The 19,587-nt window shown below is 37.0% G+C and overlaps 1 protein-coding gene across 1 annotated transcript; it reads left to right on the forward strand.

Moving 5' to 3' along the window:
* Nucleotides 1–641: 641 nt before the first annotated feature.
* Nucleotides 642–17,923, forward strand: adck5 (aarF domain containing kinase 5). Its single transcript, XM_067411911.1, has 15 exons — nt 642–775; nt 2,658–2,752; nt 2,873–3,022; nt 8,706–8,781; nt 8,903–9,103; nt 13,323–13,463; nt 13,618–13,731; nt 13,992–14,123; nt 14,215–14,298; nt 14,397–14,478; nt 15,142–15,220; nt 15,305–15,396; nt 15,813–16,065; nt 16,270–16,386; nt 17,786–17,923. The coding sequence occupies exons 1-15, from the start codon at nt 752–754 to the stop codon at nt 17,886–17,888; spliced, it is 1,743 nt and encodes a 580-aa protein (XP_067268012.1). The 5' UTR covers nt 642–751; the 3' UTR covers nt 17,889–17,923.
* Nucleotides 17,924–19,587: the final 1,664 nt, after the last annotated feature.

A 19,587-nucleotide genomic window follows, 5' to 3' on the forward strand; every position in this document is an offset into this window, starting at 1 on the left:
GTCTAAACATGTTGGTTTTGGGGTCTATTTTCATTTTTGTTTTTACTTGGGTTGAATTTCAAAGATGGACTTACATCATTCATAAATAAATCATTTATTCAAAATATGATCGAGAAGGGATTCATCTGTTATCTTTTGATGTATGCATTTAGCAGAACTTTTTATCCAAAGTGGCTTGCAATGTGTACTTTTAATTAATCTTGTTGCCATTTTGCACAGTTCTTATAATCTAAATATTGTTAATATTCTGAAACACTGGAGGGAATTACTCTAAAGTAAATAAACTGCTGTAGAAATTAATTTAGCTTACTTTTTATTTAAACTTAGTTTAAATTATTTAGTTTTTATGATGTATGTAGGTTTTTTATTTATTTATTTTTTAAGTCTGTCTTGTCTTGCTTTAAACATGTACTGTCCCTTTAATTAAAGGAGTACGCTGCATTTCACGTAAACATCTATTTTGCTTTTTTTTCTGTATGTTAATTTTTTATTATTTAGTTATTTATTTAATTCGAATGCTTAAGTTTTTCTAAAAACAATAATGTTTGTGATGAGGACGGAGCACAAGGTCGGAAGGTCGTGTCAGACCACTGTCACGTGACTGATGATGTCACAGCAGACTCTTTCCCAGCTGTCCAATCAAACTGCAGTCGTCTCGTGCGTGATCTAGAAGCGCGAGGTAGCGTCCGTGAGAGAGAAGATCGTAGCGAGTCACTCATGCGATCATCATCAGCCCGAACGGATCGGACCCATGGCGGCAGAGACTTTCAGATCGGTAAGCGCAGAATCGGTCGTTAGCCGCTCACTTCTGCTGTTGTTGTTCAATCGACCAGTAAGTTGCTCATATGCTCGAGCTGCCTGATCAGTATGATGCAGAATGCAGGTGATGGAAGGTCACTGTATTTCAGGACTAAATGGAGAGACATTTAAATGGAAAATATATTCCATATTATTATCCAGTCTGAAAGTGCAGCTCTGATCCTGAATCAGTGCAGTCGAGGCCAGAGGAAATGTCAAAGCATGCCTTGTTCTTTATCACTGTAAGCCTTAAATCCCAAACTAAAGACTGATTGTTATATCCAATTCAAGTCTAAGAATAGAAAAGTATAAGAAAGACTTCCTGTCCTGCAGTCAGGCACTTGACAGCACCCTTGCAAAACTTTAACATTGCTATAGTTTAAATAACACTGTTACTGTCTACTATTGTAACACTCAACTTCAAACAGAGCAAAAAAAGAAAAAAAAATATTGTGAAGTATATCCGAATGAAACTGGAAACGTTATTTAAATGAACAAAATCACCATAGCCATAAAGAATTTATATATTTTCTAGTTATGTCAAGCTCTAAAATATTTTATTCTGTAGAAATTGACATTAATAATAGTTTTAAAAAGCTTATTCTTATGCAATAAATCACAAACAACTATAAAAATAATGGGATTTTTTTTTTTGTGGATAATGAGGGACCTTAGAGTAAAATGGTTGAGAACCAATGCTACACAAAAAGTACAACCGCATTTTATGTTTTTATTCATATTCTTTTACATGTGCCATAAGAATCCCACATATATTGGATATGCAATACAGTAGTACCATGATGTGTTTTAAGTACTTTGTAGTGGCGTGTCATTACCATGGTAAATTGAATATTGCAGTTTGCATATAAATCCTGAAAATGTGGTTTCATTCATGTAATTAAGTTACTTACCATCTGATTCCATGGCACTGTCATGGTACATTTGTTAGGGTTACTACAGTGTTTTGGCTGGATCTGTTATTACCTAGAACATTTTTGGAAGGGAAGTGATTTAAAGTCTCTTTCTGGGACAGAAGCTCTCTGTTTGGGACATTGGCTCTCAGAGATTTTGCCGACTTGTGCAGTTGTGTGGAATAGATATTTCTTAAATGGATGGCTGCTGATGGACTGTTGTTTATCATACTCTATAGAGACCTTTAAACCGGAGCACATCCCTGACCTGTCCACAAATCAACCCGCCTGAGTAAAGACATTTTGTTCCCTGCTTCTATAAACATTCCCCCTTCTTTCACATTTCCCACATGGCCTTGATGGGAAATTCTTGTGTTGTTGTAGTGCACAAACCGTTTATGTAGTGAAACAACGTTGAACTGAATTGAGCTGAATAACGACACTATTTTCTTCTGTAGAGTTGCTTATGGCTGAATTGAATTTATTTCAACTTTTCACAGTTATTGAACTGAACTGAATCAACATTGAACTGAATTGAGCCGAATAACCACACTGTTGTCTTCTGTAAAGCTGCTTTACAGCACAATTTGAATTGCTCACATATTTGATGGTTTGCATCATTGATCGTTATTTTCTTGTTTATTACTGCTTTGAAACAGTCTGTATTGTATAAGGCGCCATAGAAACAAAAGTGACCTGACTTGATTTGTATGAAAACGCACCACACAGATCACCTCTGAGCTATTTTGACATGCTAGCAGGTATAAAATTGAAACTTTCTTTCTATAGACACGTCCACAATCCGCTTGAACCTTCCAAATCTAATAATCCATGTCCATAGACGTACTAAATGCAAATTTTGCCTGATTTATTATGTTTGTTGGTCTCTCAACATGTAATACATTACATGAGTGAACTTGTAGTTTGACTGGTGTTTAATTTCTTCAGTTAAGGCTGTGTCGGCGTCATATGTCTCTGTTACGGAGGTGTCCTCGGCTCATAGGTCCACAAGTACTCAATCAGAAGTTCTTCTCATCACACAGGTGGGTTTCATTTGCTTTATTCGGATCTGACTTCATTTTAAGGGTGAAAACACTCTGGATGTTACAAGTAGTAAACAAGATTTTTGTCAGTGACGCTGGGATTGTGTTCTGTTCCTCTAGAGTTGTAAAGAGTCACAGGCTCTTTAGGAAGCTGTTGATTGGAGTCTCCGTGGGTGTGCCGCTTGTGGTCGGGGTGCAATATGTGGTCTCGGAGCCCAGAGAGAGGAGGAAGATGAAGATACTAACAGAGGGAGTCGGGCGCTTCTGCAGGTGAAGCTCTTTATAATCTTGTGTAAAATGTAATTATTTAAAGGGTTAGTTCACCCAGAAAATTTAAATAATTTTTAAATTTATGTCATTAATTACTCACCCTCATGTCGTTCCACACCCGACCTTTGTTCATCTTCGGACCACAAATTAAGATATATTTGATGAATTTCAAGTTTTTTTTTTTTTTCCCCATAGAAAGCAATATAATTACCGTCATTCAAGTTCCAGAAAAGTATTAAAGACATTGTATAAATGATCAACGGGACTACAGTGGTTCAACCTTAATGTTATGAATTGACAAGAATACTTTTTGTGCGCAAAAACAAAACAAAAATAGCGATTTTATTTAACAATTCGAATTCGTTATCATACGCTGTTGACATAGTGAATGCACTTCAGTGATTACATGTTTATGTCCGAATGCCAGCTCAGTATTGGCCGAGGCTGTTCACATGAGCACCACAACGCAATACTGAGCTGGTGTTCGGATGTAAACTCGGAAGCGCTGAACTTCGTTCACTGCGAGTCTGACAGGGTAGAGAAGAAATTGTTAAAGTCATTATTTTTGTTTTTGCACACAAAAAGAATTCTCGTCACTTCATAACATTAAGGTTGAACCACTGCAGTCATGTGGACAATTTTAACAATATCTTTAGTACCTTTCAGGACCTTGAATGATTACGTTGCTTTCTATGTGATAAAAAAAACCTCTCGGATTTATATCTAAATTTGTGTTCCAAAAATGAAAGAAAGTCTCACAGGTTTGGAACAACACAAGGGTGAGTACAAACCCGATTCCAAAAAAGTTGGGACACTGTACAAATTGTGAATAAAAAAGGAATGCAATAATTTACAAATCTCATAAACTTATATTTTATTCACAATAGAATATAGATAACATATCAAATGTTGAAAGTGAGACATTTTGAAATGGCATGCCAAATATTGGCTCATTTTGGATTTCATGAGAGCTACACATTCCAAAAAAGTTGGTAAAGGAAGCAATAAGAGGCCGGAAAAGTTAAATGTACATATAAAGAACAGCTGGAGGACCAATCTGCAACTTATTAGGTCAACTGGCAACATGACTGGGTATAAAAAGAGCCTCTCAGAGTGGCAGTGTCTCTCAGAAGTCAAGATGGGCAGAGGATCACCAATTCCCCCAATGCTGCGGCGAAAAATAGTGGAGCAATATCAGAAAGGAGTTTCTCAGAGAAAAATTGCAAAGAGTTTGGAGTTATCATCATCTACAGTGCATAATATCATCCAAAGATTCAGAGAATCTGGAACAATCTGTGCGTAAGGGTCAAGGCCGGAAAACCATACTGGATGCCCGTGATCTTCGGGCCCTTAGACGGCACTACATCACATACAGGAATTCTACTGTAATGGAAATCACAACATGGGCTCAGGAATACTTCCAGAAAACATTGTCGGTGAACACAATCCACCGTGCCATTCGCCGTTGCCGGCTAAAACTCTATAGGTCAAAAAAGAAGCCATATCTAAACATGATCCAGATGCGCAGGCGTTTTCTCTGGGCCAAGGCTTATTTAAAATGGACTGTGGCAAAGTGTAAAACTGTTCTGTGGTCAGACGAATCAAAATTTGAAGTTCTTTTTGGAAAACTGGTACGCCATGTCATCCAGACTAAAGAGGACAAGGACAACCCAAGTTGTTATCAGCACTCAGTTCAGAAGCCTGCATCTCTGATGGTATGGGGTTGCATGAGTGCGTATGGCATGGGCAGCTTACACATCTGGAAAGGCACCATCAATGCTGAAAGGTATATCCAAGCTCTAGAACAACATATGCTCCCATCCAGACGTCGTCTCTTTCAGGGAAGGCCTTGCATTTTCCAACATGACAATGCCAGACCACATACTGCATCAGTTACAACATCATGGCTGCATAGAAGAAGGATCCAGGTACTGAAATGGCCAGTCCAGATCTTTCACCCATAGAAAACATTTGGCGCATCATAAAGAGGAAGATGCGACAAAGAAGACCTAAGACAGTTGAGCAACTAGAAGCCTGTATTAGTAGCCTGACGTGGTCATACTCAATTCTAGTCAGAATATGAGTCTGATACTGCTCCATTCGGCTTTGATTATGGGGGCGTATTTCAACCGATCCAGGAAAGACCTCAATTGGATAGACCTACAACCAATCAGAGCTACAGAGTAAGTGACGTATGTTGAGCGACGCATAGTTGTCAACAGAACTCTTCTTAGCGACCATCGGGGCCAGCTGATAAATCAAACTTTTGCCGAATCCCGTAGGAAGGACGGCAAAGACATCTTTCCCATCGACAAATGCCTTGATCGCGGTCCTCTGTTCATCTTTTAAAATTAATGCGTTGTCGATATCTTCTATAACGGACGCGATGGCGGAATCTACACATCTCAGTTCTTCAACAGCCATCATTGTTGTAAACTAATTGACCTTTTGCAAAGACTCGCCCCTCTTAGTTACTGTTGCTTTGTCCGACAAGCCGTGGCGCTGTCACGCCACACAGAGTGGAAAATACATCGCGGAGCAAAGAAGAAACTGACAACACATCGACAGACGAGATAGAGCAGGTTACTTATGATATTAAACAAAGTCCCAGCTTTCAAACTGTGTAGTTATTAAAAAAATTCAAACAATAAAAAACGTTTTGCGGCTCTTTAATGTGTTATGACCATGATCGTGACAGATTGCTGTAGCGCCTCAGCTCAAGAGGCTCGTGAACCGATCATCTCTTCCTACTAGTCCATTTATAGCATCAAATAAACATGAATGAACATGAGAATGAATGTTGTTTCAAACGCGGAAAGACGTCAATATGCACAATTTTTCAAGTTTAACTCCAGTTTCTAACTCCTGACTGCTCTGTTGGACAAAATGGCGGATGCGCCGTTCTGATTGGTTAGATCGCTTGTCAATCAAACTCCCCAAGCGCTCTTTGATGATGTGGGTGGTTACGTAATCGCAGATAGCCTGTCCATCATCGATTAAAGCCCGCCCTGGCAATTTGATTGGCTCGGCCTTCTGGGAGCCGAGCATAATTACTCCATAATGGATCGAGTCCAGACCGAACTTCCCGTCCAAAAAATGTTGTGGGCGGGGTTCGGGCTGGCACCCAGGCTACTGTATTAGACAAGAATGGGACAACATTCCTATTCCTAAACTTGAGCAACTTGTATCCTCAGTCCCCAGACGTTTGCAGACTGTTATAAAAAGAAGAGGGGATGCCACACAGTTGTAAACATGGCCTTATCCCAACTTTTTTGAGATGTGTTGATGCCATGAAATTTAAAATCAACTTATTTTTCCCTTAAAATGATACATTTTCTCAGTTTAAACATTTGATATGTCATATATGTTGTATTCTGAATAAAATATTGAAATTTGAAACTTCCACATCATTGCATTCTGTTTTTATTCACAGTTTGTTCAGTGTCCCAACTTTTTGGGAATCTGGTTTGTAATTAATGACAGAATTTTCATTTAATTTCATTTCAGTTAAACCTTTAATTTCAGAAATACCATTCAAAAGTTTGAGGTTAGTGTTTGTTTTTAAAGAAACCGCAAAGATGCAATAAATTGATCAAAAGTGACAGCAAAGGCATTTATAATGATCCAATAGATTTCTATTTCAAATAAATGATGTTCTTTTGAACTTTCTATTCATCGAATAATTCGGAAAAAAAATGCATCATGGTTTACACAAAAATACTAAGCAGCACAACTGTTTTCAGCATTGATAACAAGAAAAGTTTCTTGAGCAGCAAATCACTTATTAGAATTATTTCTGAAGGATCATGTGAAACATGACTGACACAAGACTGGACTGGAGTATTGCCTGCTGAACATTCAACATTGTACAATATACAGGTGCTGGTCATATAATTAGAATATCGTGAAAAAGTTCGGTTTTTTTTAATTATTATTATTATTTTTAAAAAATGAAACTTTCATTTATACTAGATTACATGTAAAGTAAAACATTTCAAATGTTTTTTGTTTTTTTTTTAATTTGTTGATTAGAGCATACAGGTAATGAAAGTCCAAAATCCAGTATCTCAAAATATTAGAATATTTACATTTGAGTTTCATTAAATGACCATCCCTACATTTTTAAATTCTGGGTATCTCTTGTTCTTTGAAACCACACTAATGGGGAAGACTGCTGACATGGCAGTGGTCCAGGAGACAATCATTGACACCCTCCACAAAGAGAGTAAGTCACAGAAGGTCATTACTGAATGTGGTGGCTGTTTACAGAGTGATGTATCAAAGCATATTAAATGCAAAGTTGACTAGAAGGAAGAAATTGGGTAGGCAAAGGTGCACACGCAACAGGGATGACCACAAGCTTGAGAATACTGTCAAGTAAAGCCGATTCAAACACTTGGGAGAGCTTCACAATGAGTAGAATTAAGCCGGAGTCAGCGCATCAAGAGTCACCACACTCAGACATCTTCAGGAAAAGGACTACCATGCCACTTCTGAAACAGAAACAACATCAGAAGCATCTTACCTGGGCTAAGGAGAAAAAGAACTGGACAGTGAACAGTGGTCAAAAGTCCTCTTTTCAGATAAAAGTAAATTTTGCATTTCATGTTGAAATCATGGTCCCAGAGTCTGAGGGAAGACTGGAGAGGCACAGAATCCAAGCTGCTTGAAGTCTAGTGGGAAGTTTCTGAAGTTAGTAATGATTTGGGGGGCTGTGACATCTGCTGGTGTTGGTCCATTGTGTTTTATCAAGTGCAAAGTCAATGCAGCCATCATCCAGGAGATTTTGGAGCACTTTATGCTTCCATCTGCTGACTAGCTTTATGGAGATGCTGATTTCCTTTTCCAGCAGGACTTTAGCACCTGCCCACAGTGCAAAACCCACTTCCAAGTGGTTTGCTGACCATGATATTACTGTGCTTTATTGGCCAGCCAACATGCCTGACCCCTGAATCTATGGGATATTTTCAAGAGAAAGATGAGAAACAGTCGATCCAACAATACAGATGATCTGAAGGCTCAATAGTGCCTCAGCAGTGCCACAGGCTGATCACTTCCATGCCACACCTCACTGATGCTGTAATTTGTGCTAGGAGCAAGTCATTTGCTGTAATATGTGCTGCCGACCAAGTATTGAGTGTACAAATGAACATACTTTAAAGAACTTGAACTTTTCTGTTTTGAAAATCCATTTTTTTGATTGATTTTAGGAAATATGCTAATATTTTGAGATACTCGATTTTTGACTTTCATGAGCTATATGCTCTAATCATCAAAATTAAAAAAACAAATAAAAAATAAAAACTTTTGAAATGTTTTACTTTACATGTAGGGAATCTTGAATATATGATAGTTTCATTTTTAAAAATAATTTACAATAAAAAAATGAACTTTTTCACGATATTCTAATTATATGACCAGCACCTGTATTTGTTTAGCAAAGTTATTTTAAATTGTAATAATATTTCATAGTATTACTGTTTTTGCTTTATTTCTGATCTAATAAAAGCAGTTTGTCTGAGTATATCATTTTCAAAAAACATTTAAAAAATCTTAACCCTAAAGTTTTGAAAGCTAGTGTATGGCATTATCAGGCTCTCTGATCTCTAGATGTCAGGTTTTGCTTTTGTTTCTGACATACCTGTATCATGGCTGGAATTGAGATATATCTGTGTCACGTCAGGTCTCTCTACATCGGGCTTATGATATCAGCAGATTACTGGTGGACATCCAACATTGTTCTACGTGGCATGGATGAGGTAGGTTTATACCCCTGTAAAAATATTTTTTGGGAGGGATTATTTCTATAGTTGTTTTAAACCTGTATGACTTGAATGAATAAAAAAAAACTCGAAACTCTGTTTCTGTCCCTGTCGCCAGAGCAGTCCAGAGTATGAGGAGCTCATGTCAGCATGTCATCAGAGAGCAGCCAGTAGTATGGTAGACGGGGCCATCCAGAACGGAGGCCTGTATATTAAGCTGGGACAGGGACTGTGTGCATTCAACCATCTTCTGCCTCCAGAGTACCTCCGCACCCTGCATGTGCTGGAGGATAAAGCACTCAACAGAAGATACAAAGAGGTGAGCAGCTTCAGGTTAAGCAGAACACATTAAGATTCAGCTAGGCATTGGCTTCCTGCAAATAGTTTTGAGGTATTTTTTAAAAAGATATATGAAGTATATGACCTTGGTATGAAGAGAAATGAAGGGACAAGTTGCATTGTTCAGCATTAAATAGTTTCCACAGTAATTATAAGGCAATAGTTTGACATGACATGACAAAAATTTAAAAAATCACTTTGGAAATCACTTTGCACAAACAAGGTTAGTATATGATTTTATCCAAAAAAATGTAAATCTGATGAATTAATATTGTGAAATATTTTTAAAATATCTATGTTGAGATATTTTTAAATGTAATTTATTCAACAGATGCAAAGCTGAATTTTCAGCCTCATTACTCCAGTTATCAGTGTCACATGATCCTTCAGAAATCATTCTAATATGCTGGTTTGCTGCTCATGAAACATTTCTTATTATTATCAATGTTGAAAACCTCGCTGCCTCATATTTTTGTGGAAATCCTGAAACATTTTTAAATTTTTATATATAATATATATATATATATATATAATATACAGGTGCTGGTCATATAATTACAATATCGTGAAAAAGTTCTTTTTTTTATTGTAAATTATTTTCAAAAATGAAACTTTCATATATTCTAGATTCCCTACATGTAAAGTAAAACATTTCAAAATATTTTTTTATTTTTTTATTTTTTATTTTTTTTATTTTGATGATTAGAGCGTACACCTCATGAAAGTCCAAAATCCTAAGATTTTAGGATATTTCCTAAGATCAATCAAAAAATTTATTTTTAAAACAGAAAAGTTCAAGTTCTTTAAAGTATGTTAATTTGTACACTCAATACTTGGGCGGCAGCACATATTACAGCAAATGACTTGCTCCTAGCACAAATGACAGCATCAGTGAAGTGTGGCATGGAAGTGATCAGCCTGTGGCACTGCTGAGGCACTATTGAGAGATCTAACCGGAAGCTGAACAAAGTTGGACATAGTGGTGTATTAGAGGTAAAAATTATATAAATAATGTTCGGTTTCTCGCACAAACCGATCGTTGCGTGTCTTAGGACATCAATGTGCCGTCACGAGCCGCAGGTTTTCATTTGGATTTGTCTATGGAAGTTTTTTCGACTCTTATTGTTCAAGTTCCCAATCACTGCTATTATTTGACTGACAGACGGCAGCGGTTGCAGTTAAAAATCATAATTTGCGTTCGACTAAAGAAACAAAGTCACCTACATCTTGGATGCGCTGGGGGGTAAGCAGATAAACATCAAATTTTCATTTTTGGGTGAACTATCCCTTTAATATTCAGTTCTGTTAAATGACACTTGTCTAGGATTCAAATGTATACAATTCAAGTTCAAATCATATTGTCATATTTCTAGCTCCATAGATTACTTGTACATATTTTGGAACTGTCCAGCAATTCAGTCTTATCGGTTAGAGGTACTCACTGATATAAAATTGATATTGGGATTCGAGATTGAGAACAGCTTCGGTACTATATATTTAGGAAACATACCAACTGATTTTAATACTCAAGTACCTACTTAAATTATTATTGGTTGCTAGAAAAAAGCAATAACTAAGAAATGGCTGCATTAAAATCGACCAACAAAAGCAGAATGGATAGTGATTGTAAAAGATATGGAAAAACTGACTTTCTCTCTAAGATTAAACATGGATAAATTTTACAAGTACTGGTCAAAATGGTTAATGTATAGCAGTGTGGATGGAACATGGGGAGATATTGTAAGTGTACTACAATGTGTGGGGTTTTTTTTCTCCCCCTTCCTCACATGTACAATGTATCAGTATTATTATATTGATAATCTCTTCCTATTTTTTTTAATATGTGAAATATTTGTCTAATGAAAATATTCTGGATTTGTATGTTTTATGAGGGGACCTTAAACCTTTTATGGACTTGAAAGGACCATTATCAAATATTCTCCTTTTCTCTTTCTCTCTCTCTTCCAAGACCCCTGATATGAAGTTAACTGTACATAAACAACGTAACTGTATGTGATAACTCTTGTGACCTGTCTGTTCTGTTCTTTTGCATGTGTACTACTAAAAGCATATTAAAAAAATATATTAAAAAATAAAAAGTTGAAAATGTTATAAATAGTGCACAGCATAAATGAATATACCCCCTCTGAACAAATACAAAAGATGTATTTTCTTAACGATCGCTAATACAGTTCATGGAAAGATGGAAAATGTTACTCAGCTCGTCTCTACAGAATCCCCCACAGGTGCTCAAGAGTGTTAAGATTGAGTAAAATGCATGTCCAGAATGCATATCGTCATTGTCATTTTGAAAAAATGCCCAACAACGCAGGGAATAAAGAGAGGGTAGCATCTTCTGTTTTTGTATTACATCATACAGTGGTGCATGAATTCATGACCGCATTGATAAAGCACAACTCTCTCACTCCTTCAGCACTCATACATCCCTATATAAGAGCTTTACCAGCACTGAACTTTACTGTGGGAACCAGGCACTGTATTCCTCCTCTAGCAACACCATAACATTTTGGATGCTGTTAGATCCAAAATGATTGACTTGGTCTCATGAGACCAGAGTATTGATTCCCAGAAGTCTATATTTTGTAAATATGGGCCTTGGAAAAGGCTAATTAACTTAATTGTGCTTTGGCTACAGTAAGTAATTCCAAAATGGATAACCATGCATGTCACTTCTGCAGGCTGCATCTTACTCTGTGAGAGAAATACCAAGCGAGTGTCTCAGAGCCAGCAAAAGCTATGAAAGGAGTGACTGTTTCTCTCACAGAGTAAGATGCAGCCTGCAGAAGTGACATGCTTTGTCTAGCAAAAAAAAAAATCCCTCATCATTAAATGAAAGCTTAAAATGAAGGCCTGATTATTTCAGGGGCCTTGTCACAAGTCCATTTTATATTTAATTTCTGAGTTACTTTTGCTATATTTTTACACTTAAATATGTAATATAAGTCTAAGGTGTCCCCTGAATGTGTCTGTGAAGTTTCAGCTCAAAATACCCAATAGATTTTTTTTTTATTCATTTTTTTAACTGCCTATTTTGGGGCATCATTATAAAAGAGCCGATTCGGGGCTACTGGCCCTTTAATTCTCGTGCTCCGTGGTTAACTGCTAATGCTACACTGTTGGAGAGATTTATGAAGAATGAAGTTGTTTATGAATTATACAGACTGCAAGTGTTTAATAATGAAATCAGCGACGGCTCTCTTGTCTCCGTGAATACAGTAATAAACGATGGTATCTTTAACCACATTTAACAGTACATTAGCAACATGCTAACGAAACATTTAGAAAGACAATTTACAAATATCACTAAAAATATCATGATATCATGGATCATGTCAGTTATTATTGCTCCATCTGCCATTTTTCGCTATTGTTATTGCTTGCTTACCTAGACTGATGATTCAGCTGTGCACATCCAGACGTTCTGCCCTTGTCTAATGCCTTTCATAATGTTGGGAACATGGGCTGGCATATGCAAATATTGGGGGCGTACACCCCGACTGTTACGTAACAGTTGGTGTTATGTTGAGATTTGCCTGTTCTTCGGAGGTCTTTTAAACAAAAGACTCATTTCCGTGTACTGAACTCTTGTTATTTGACTATGCCAAGATAAATTCAAGTTTTCATTCGAGGGCACCTTTAAAACAATGATTTGGTAATCCTCTTGGAACCACTGTCCTCTTTTGTGCTAAGAAATGAGTCTCTTGACAGTTCTCTCTGAAATGGTTCCATTGTTGTCAGCATTAAGTCTGAGAATGATTCAGTGGGCTATATAACAATTTTAATTGTCAAGTGTGTATTTTTGTTCAACATACTTACCTTTTGATCAAAAATTGGCATAAACTTACTCCAGAAAAAAAAAAAAAAAAAAAAAAATTTTATTTAGTAACTTTCAGGAGGGTGTACTCATTTTTGCAACACAACATTTTATCACTTTAATAAGAATCTTTTTTGAATAATTTTGACATGCTTCTTTGGTAATTGATTAAGCAGACTTGCTAGAACATTATATCTCTAAAGAACCCTAACATGTCTTCTAAGTAAAGCATAATTGCTGAATTTGTTAAGTTTCAAAGGGGGTGTACTCGTTTATGCTGTGCACTGTATATATATGATTTTATATAATATAATATAAAATTTCTATTTTTGTATAAAACTCATCTTGATTCATGTTGCTTTAGGTAGATGCTTTATTCCAGGAAGACTTCAACATGACTCCTGATAAAATGTTCAGGACGTTTGACTATGAGCCTGTGGCTGCTGCGAGTCTGGCACAAGTACACAAGGCCGAACTGCATGATGGGACACCTGTGGCTGTAAAGGTGTGTTAGGGCAGTATTGTACTTACATGGTACATTACTCTATTTTTTCAGTATTTGCAAGATGATTGATATAGGGAACCAGTATGAAGCGAAATCCAGTGGTTATTGATGCATTTATGTTGTTATGAGAATCTGTTGATGTGTGTTTTTTCAGGTGCAGTATATTGATCTCAGGGATCGCTTTGATGGTGATATCAGGACTCTGGAGATTTTGCTGGACATAGTGAAATTTATGCACCCCAGCTTTGGCTTCCGCTGGGTCTTACAGGTCAGTGCATAAAATATAATGCATTTAAAACTGCATGAAATCAAAACTGATCCTCTTTAATTTTTTTTAAAGATGAAGTGTGTCATTTTTGACTGGGTGTATCTCTGGAACCAAGCCAAGTTGGGGCTTAGGGGGTTCTCTTAGTTGGTCCCCTATGCCAGGAGTCTGGAGCCCAAGGCCGGCTTGGTTCCTGAGTTATGATCCATCTAGGATGAAACGGGCATAACTTGTTTCTTTATTTTTCTCCATGATGCTGCTAGGACTTGAAAGGAACGCTGGCACAAGAGCTGGATTTTGAGAACGAAGGCAGGAATTCTGAACGTTGTGCGGAGGAACTGAAGCATTTTAAGTTTATAGTTGTGCCCAAAGTGTTCTGGGACCTGACCAGCAAGGTGAGAATCTTCATATGACAGTGAAATCTTTCTTTAGTCTTCAGCTTTCAAACATAAATGGATACAAACTATGACTAATGTACCCATGTAGAGGGTCCTTACAGCAGAGTTCTGTGATGGATGCAAAATCAACAACGTGGAGGAGATTCAGCGTCAGGGACTGAGTCTGAAAGATGTGAGTTTAATGGCATCTGTTATAAATTAACTGGCTCACATCATATGCATTAAATGTCCATAATGATGACCACTGCATTTCCTCTGGCTGTGTTTCAGGCAGCTGATAAACTTGTCCGCACATTCGCAGAGCAGATCTTTTATACCGGCTTTATTCACGCTGATCCTCATCCTGGAAATGGTGAGATTACTGTATTTTATTTGACTATTTGTTATTGGGAATGAATTAAAGGTGCAATATGTAATATTTTTGCAGAAAAATATCCAAAAACCACTAGGCCAGTGTTATACATTTTGTTCACTCGAGAACTTTTTGTACTACTATTTGAACTACTATTTGTAAATTTTAACCAAGGCTCCGGGACGTGTGAGGAGTCACCTGTCAATTGCGTCATACCCGCGTTACCAATCAACACACTCAATTGTATCTAATATAATAAACAGCGCTGCGTTACCTCATACTCATGACTGGAAAAGCGGAAGCAGTGCCGGCGACTGTGGCATAATAAAAGTTCTGCTGCTCGTGAGGCGTGTGTTGCGCAATCGCTCCAACGGCCTCGTTAAGCTCCCACAACACTCGGTCCTGCTCTGTTTCATACTACAATAACGTTAATAATCACATCCTTGAACATGATTTCTGCCCGAGTCCAATCCCTATTGTTTTGCACCGTCCGTTGAGGTGGAGACCACATGTCCCGAGATTCCGTGCCTTTGTTTTGAATAGGCTTCTAGCGACCTCTAGCGGACAGAATTATTACATACTGCACCTTTTAATACATATATTTGTTAAAAAAAAATGTGTTCCTCCATGAGTTTCACCCATTTGAAATGTTGCTCATTTTAGTACTGGTAAGAAGAGGTCCAGATAAAAAAGCTGAGTTGGTTCTGTTGGATCATGGGCTGTATGAAAGCCTCAGTAAAAGGTCAGAACATGACAAATATACACCACAGACACTGAAAATATCATGAAACAGAAGGTGACAGGAAACTCTCTCACTGTTTGTCAGTGACAGAGCGGCTCTGTGTCAGCTGTGGCGATCCATAATCCTGCGAGATGAAGCCGGCATGAAGACATATGCAAATCAGCTCGGGGTCAAAGGTAAAGGAGATTTTTCGTTTTATCATGACAAAAGGTAATTATTATTTAGATATGTATACTATTTAAATTCTGCTTACTCAAACTTCTTGAACATTTTTTGTTACACAATATATTTTAAATATGTTATATATAATAAATGTTCTACTGAATCCTAAAAAAATGTATCACAGCTGTTTTCAGCATTGATGATAATAAAAAATGTTTCTTGAGCAGCAAATCAGCCTATTAGAATGATTTCTGAAGGATCTTGTGACACTGAAGTCTGGAGTAATGATGCTGAAAATTTTCAAATATATTACAATGGAAAACAGTTGTAATAATATTTCACAATACTGCTTTTACTGCATTTTTGTTGACAAATGTTACATAGTATTTTGATATTATCATAATTATTACATCTTACTGGACCTTCCCAGAATACTTCCTGTTCTGTGAGATGCTACTGCAGCGGCCAATCAACATGTGGGAGTTTGGCCTGGGTAACATCCTGACTCGAGAGGAGACGACGTACATGCGTGACATGGCCATGAACCGCTTTGATCAGATCATGCAGGTGTTGAAGTCTATGCCGCGGCCCATGCTGCTGGTGTTCAGGAACATTAACACAGTCCGCTGCATCAACATCACTTTGGGAGCTCCAGTCGACCGCTACTTCATCATGGCCAAGTGGTATGAGACTACAAAATGACTAGTACCTGCTAGGCTATAGTATTGACCCAAATATCTTTGTATTTATATTCTTTTTATTATCCTATTTATTTTTTATTACTGTAGAATAACCTTTGCCCCATCTAATTTAGTGTTTGTGGTTCTGGTTAGAATTTTGATCCCGTTCACCCTTCTGCTATCCAATATAAAGTGATTGTGTTTCAGTGCTGTGAGGGGATGGGGCAGAACTCAGGCTGAGGACACCAGGATTCTTCCGAAACTGTCATTCTTCCGCTGGGTCTGGACCTTTTGGGAGAACGTCAAGTTTGAATTCGCTTTAAGGTGATGATGTTTGGGCTCTATAAAATCTGATTATTTTTTTCTAAATTTTATTTTTTTTATAAAAGTTTATTTTTTCTCTGGATTCAATTTTAATAGTTAAATTCAAATTTAATAATCAAAAGTAAAAGCATAAGACTTCTACAATTTAACAATTTAAAGGGTTAGTTCACCCAAAAATGAAAATTCTGTCATTTATTACTCACCTTCATGCCGTTCCACACCGTTAAGACCTTCGTTAATCTTCGGAACACAAATTAAGATATTTTAGTTGAAATCCGATGGCTCCCTGAGGCCTCCATAGCCAGCAATGACATTTCCTCTCTCAGGACCATAAAGGTACTAAAAACATATTTAAATCGGTTCATGTGAGTACAGTGGTTCAATATTAATATTATAAAGCGACGATAATATGTTGGAGCGCCAAAAAAAAACTAAATAACGACTTATTTAGTGATGGCCGATTTCAAAACACTGCTTCAGGAAGCATCGGAACATAAATGAATCCGTGCATCAAATCATGATTCAGCTCGCGTGTCAAACTAGCAACGGCTGAAATCACGTGACTTTGACGCTCCGAACAGCAGATTCAATACGCTAATTCATTATGCTCCGATGCTTCCTGAAGTAGTGTTTTGAAATCGGCCATCACTAAATAAGTCATTATTTTGGCGCTCCAAAAATATTCTTGACGCTTTATAATATTAATATTGAACCACTGTACTCACATGAACTGATTTAAATATGTTTTTAGTACCTTTATGGATCTTGAGAGAAAATGTCATTGCTCCCTATGAAGGCCTCACGGAGCCATCGGATTTCGACTAAAATATCTTAATTTGTGTTCCGAAGATTAACGAAGGTCTTACGGGTGTGGAACTGCATGAGGGTGAGTAATAAATGACAGAATTTTCATTTTTGGGTGAACAAACATTTTAATATTTGAGTGATTTTATTAAAATAGGCCCCTATAAAATGTTTTACTTTTCTGAAAGTCTGTGTTGTCTGTTTGAATTTTTGGATTTATAATTTAATACACATTTGTGAGAATAAAATGTAAAAAAATATATATATATTTTAAAAATGTAAAATGTAATCAAATGAAAATGCAACTTTTTTTATTTTTTGGTGAACAACAGAGGATTACTGTTAAAAATTGTAAACATGGAAGCATTATGCATGCTTGACTTTGCATGTAGTAGACAAACTGTGCCGCTCATTCAAAGAGACATGCAGAACAAGCAGACTTCATATTTAAATGGTCTTTTTGTGTTTCATTATTCACAATCATGATTTGTTGTCTCAATGGCATATGAAACTAACATTAAACTTGAATCAAGCTTGCAGTTTTAGCCCATTCTTGCGTGTAATATGCATCAGATGTCATTCTGTGTTCCTCCAGGTCAGAGATGGCGCTCATGAGTGTCACTCACTCTCTGCTTAAGCTGCTGTCTTACTGCAATATCATCACTCTGGACCAGGACATGTATCAGTATCTGAAATGAAGCGTCACATACTTCATCATCATGACCTCTGATTCTGGTTTCACTCAGTGCTGCTTGTTTTTTAATGACTTTTTCATTTGAGCTTGGCCTCTCAGGAACCTCTCACACACACACACACTCACTCTCTCTGTCCGCATTGCTTTTCTTTGAAATAAGCGCTGGAGAGCTGCATTTCACAGAAAGCCAAGCACTTTTTAATTTTGCTTTTATCAGTTGTGATGTTCAGGCATTTAATAGACTTCTTTCGTTCAAGAAGTTGTGAGACCTACATTAGTTTCTTTTGTAGGCATCAGAGTTTGAAACACTACCATTTACTGTTGGCAATAATGAAAAAAAAACAACTATTTGAACAAAGTAAATGTTTATGCTTAACTTGCTTATGCTTCTTGAGGTTTAACAATTTATTGCAATGACAATTATAAAAACCTTTTTATTTAATGTATTTTAAAAATTGTGCCAGTTTATTTTGTATTTATATGGATTTCACTGATTAACTTGATTGCAAATATACATTTGGAGCTGAGAGGTGTTGCGCTGTCAAACATTCTTACTGTGAGAATTGGACATGTAATCTACAATGCAATAGTGTTTTGAATGTAAATCATTTATAAGAGGCTATTATTTTAGTTTGGTTTGTGAAATGTTTTGATTTTCCAGAGTCCAAACTGATGCTTTTGTATCTCCTGGAGTTTCTAATTAAAAGTTAGCATGAAATGAAAAAAGTTAGCATGAAATGAAAATAAACTCTATTTTGTAAATGCATCTTATTGATCATATTGTGTGAAAAATCATGTTTGTTTTGGCCTCATAATGATTCATTAAAATGTCATAACTGGATCTTCCGATGAGAATGACAGACTGGTGACACATGCAGGTCCCTTCCACATTCAAGTGCAAGCCTGCATTCATTTTTTCTTTTTTTTTTTTTTTTTTTTGATAATCCATTACACTCGGATGTACGTCACAATAAAGAAGAAAAGATTTGTTGCTACTTCAGTTTCATCGTGACTTTAACGCAGAAAACAAACACATCTTGTGCTTCCCTTATGAACACTGCCAAACAAATGAAACAAAATTTATGGATAAAATTCTTATGGCAGTTTACAGTGTTTTTGACAAGAAAAGTCTAAAGCCTGGAACACAGCAAGCTGATGGTCGGCCGACTTAGTTTTCTTCCGAAGTGTGTTCCGCACCATCGGCTGAAGTTGGTCCTCATCTGCTTTTTTTTCAGCCGATTTGATATGTTGAATTGTGTCGGAGCTCATTGGTCAGTCGGGCCATCTGATCATTCTGATTGGCTGTTCAGCTACTGCCACCTGCATGGAAAGGCATTTCTTCTTACGCAGGCGCAGAACGGAAGTGCTACTTGGCTGTCGAGTGTCGGTTTGGTGCGTCAGGGCAACTTTGGACCCAGACACTGCCGACGTGAGCCAACCCCAAAGTCTGCTTTCGTCGCCACTAGTTGGTGTGTTCCGGGCTTAAGAGAAATTTGCTTAGTTGTACCCTTTTAGCGGTCAAACTATCTGCCGACAGAGAATGGCCTGTGTCTGTAGTGAAGAATGAGTATCAGCATGTTTGTCTGTTCTGAATGTCAAGATGCAAAACATGTTCATTTCTTTTTCTTTTTTTACTTACAAAATATTCTATGAAATACAATACCATTTACTGCATCTCCTTTGTCAAAAAACAAACAGTATGA

The sequence above is a fragment of the Chanodichthys erythropterus genome, chromosome 15 (assembly GCF_024489055.1).
Source record: "Chanodichthys erythropterus isolate Z2021 chromosome 15, ASM2448905v1, whole genome shotgun sequence".
In the NCBI taxonomy this organism is placed as follows: domain Eukaryota; kingdom Metazoa; phylum Chordata; class Actinopteri; order Cypriniformes; family Xenocyprididae; genus Chanodichthys; species Chanodichthys erythropterus.

Excerpts from the sequence above, each read along its gene's own strand:
- adck5 (XM_067411911.1), top strand. The coding sequence starts at position 752 with ATGGCGGCAGAGACTTTCAGATCG. Across the intron at positions 13,732-13,991 it reads GCTTCCGCTGGGTCTTACAG|GACTTGAAAGGAACGCTGGC; the intron begins GTCAGTGCATAA and ends TGATGCTGCTAG. Across the intron at positions 14,299-14,396 it reads AGGGACTGAGTCTGAAAGAT|GCAGCTGATAAACTTGTCCG; the intron begins GTGAGTTTAATG and ends GCTGTGTTTCAG.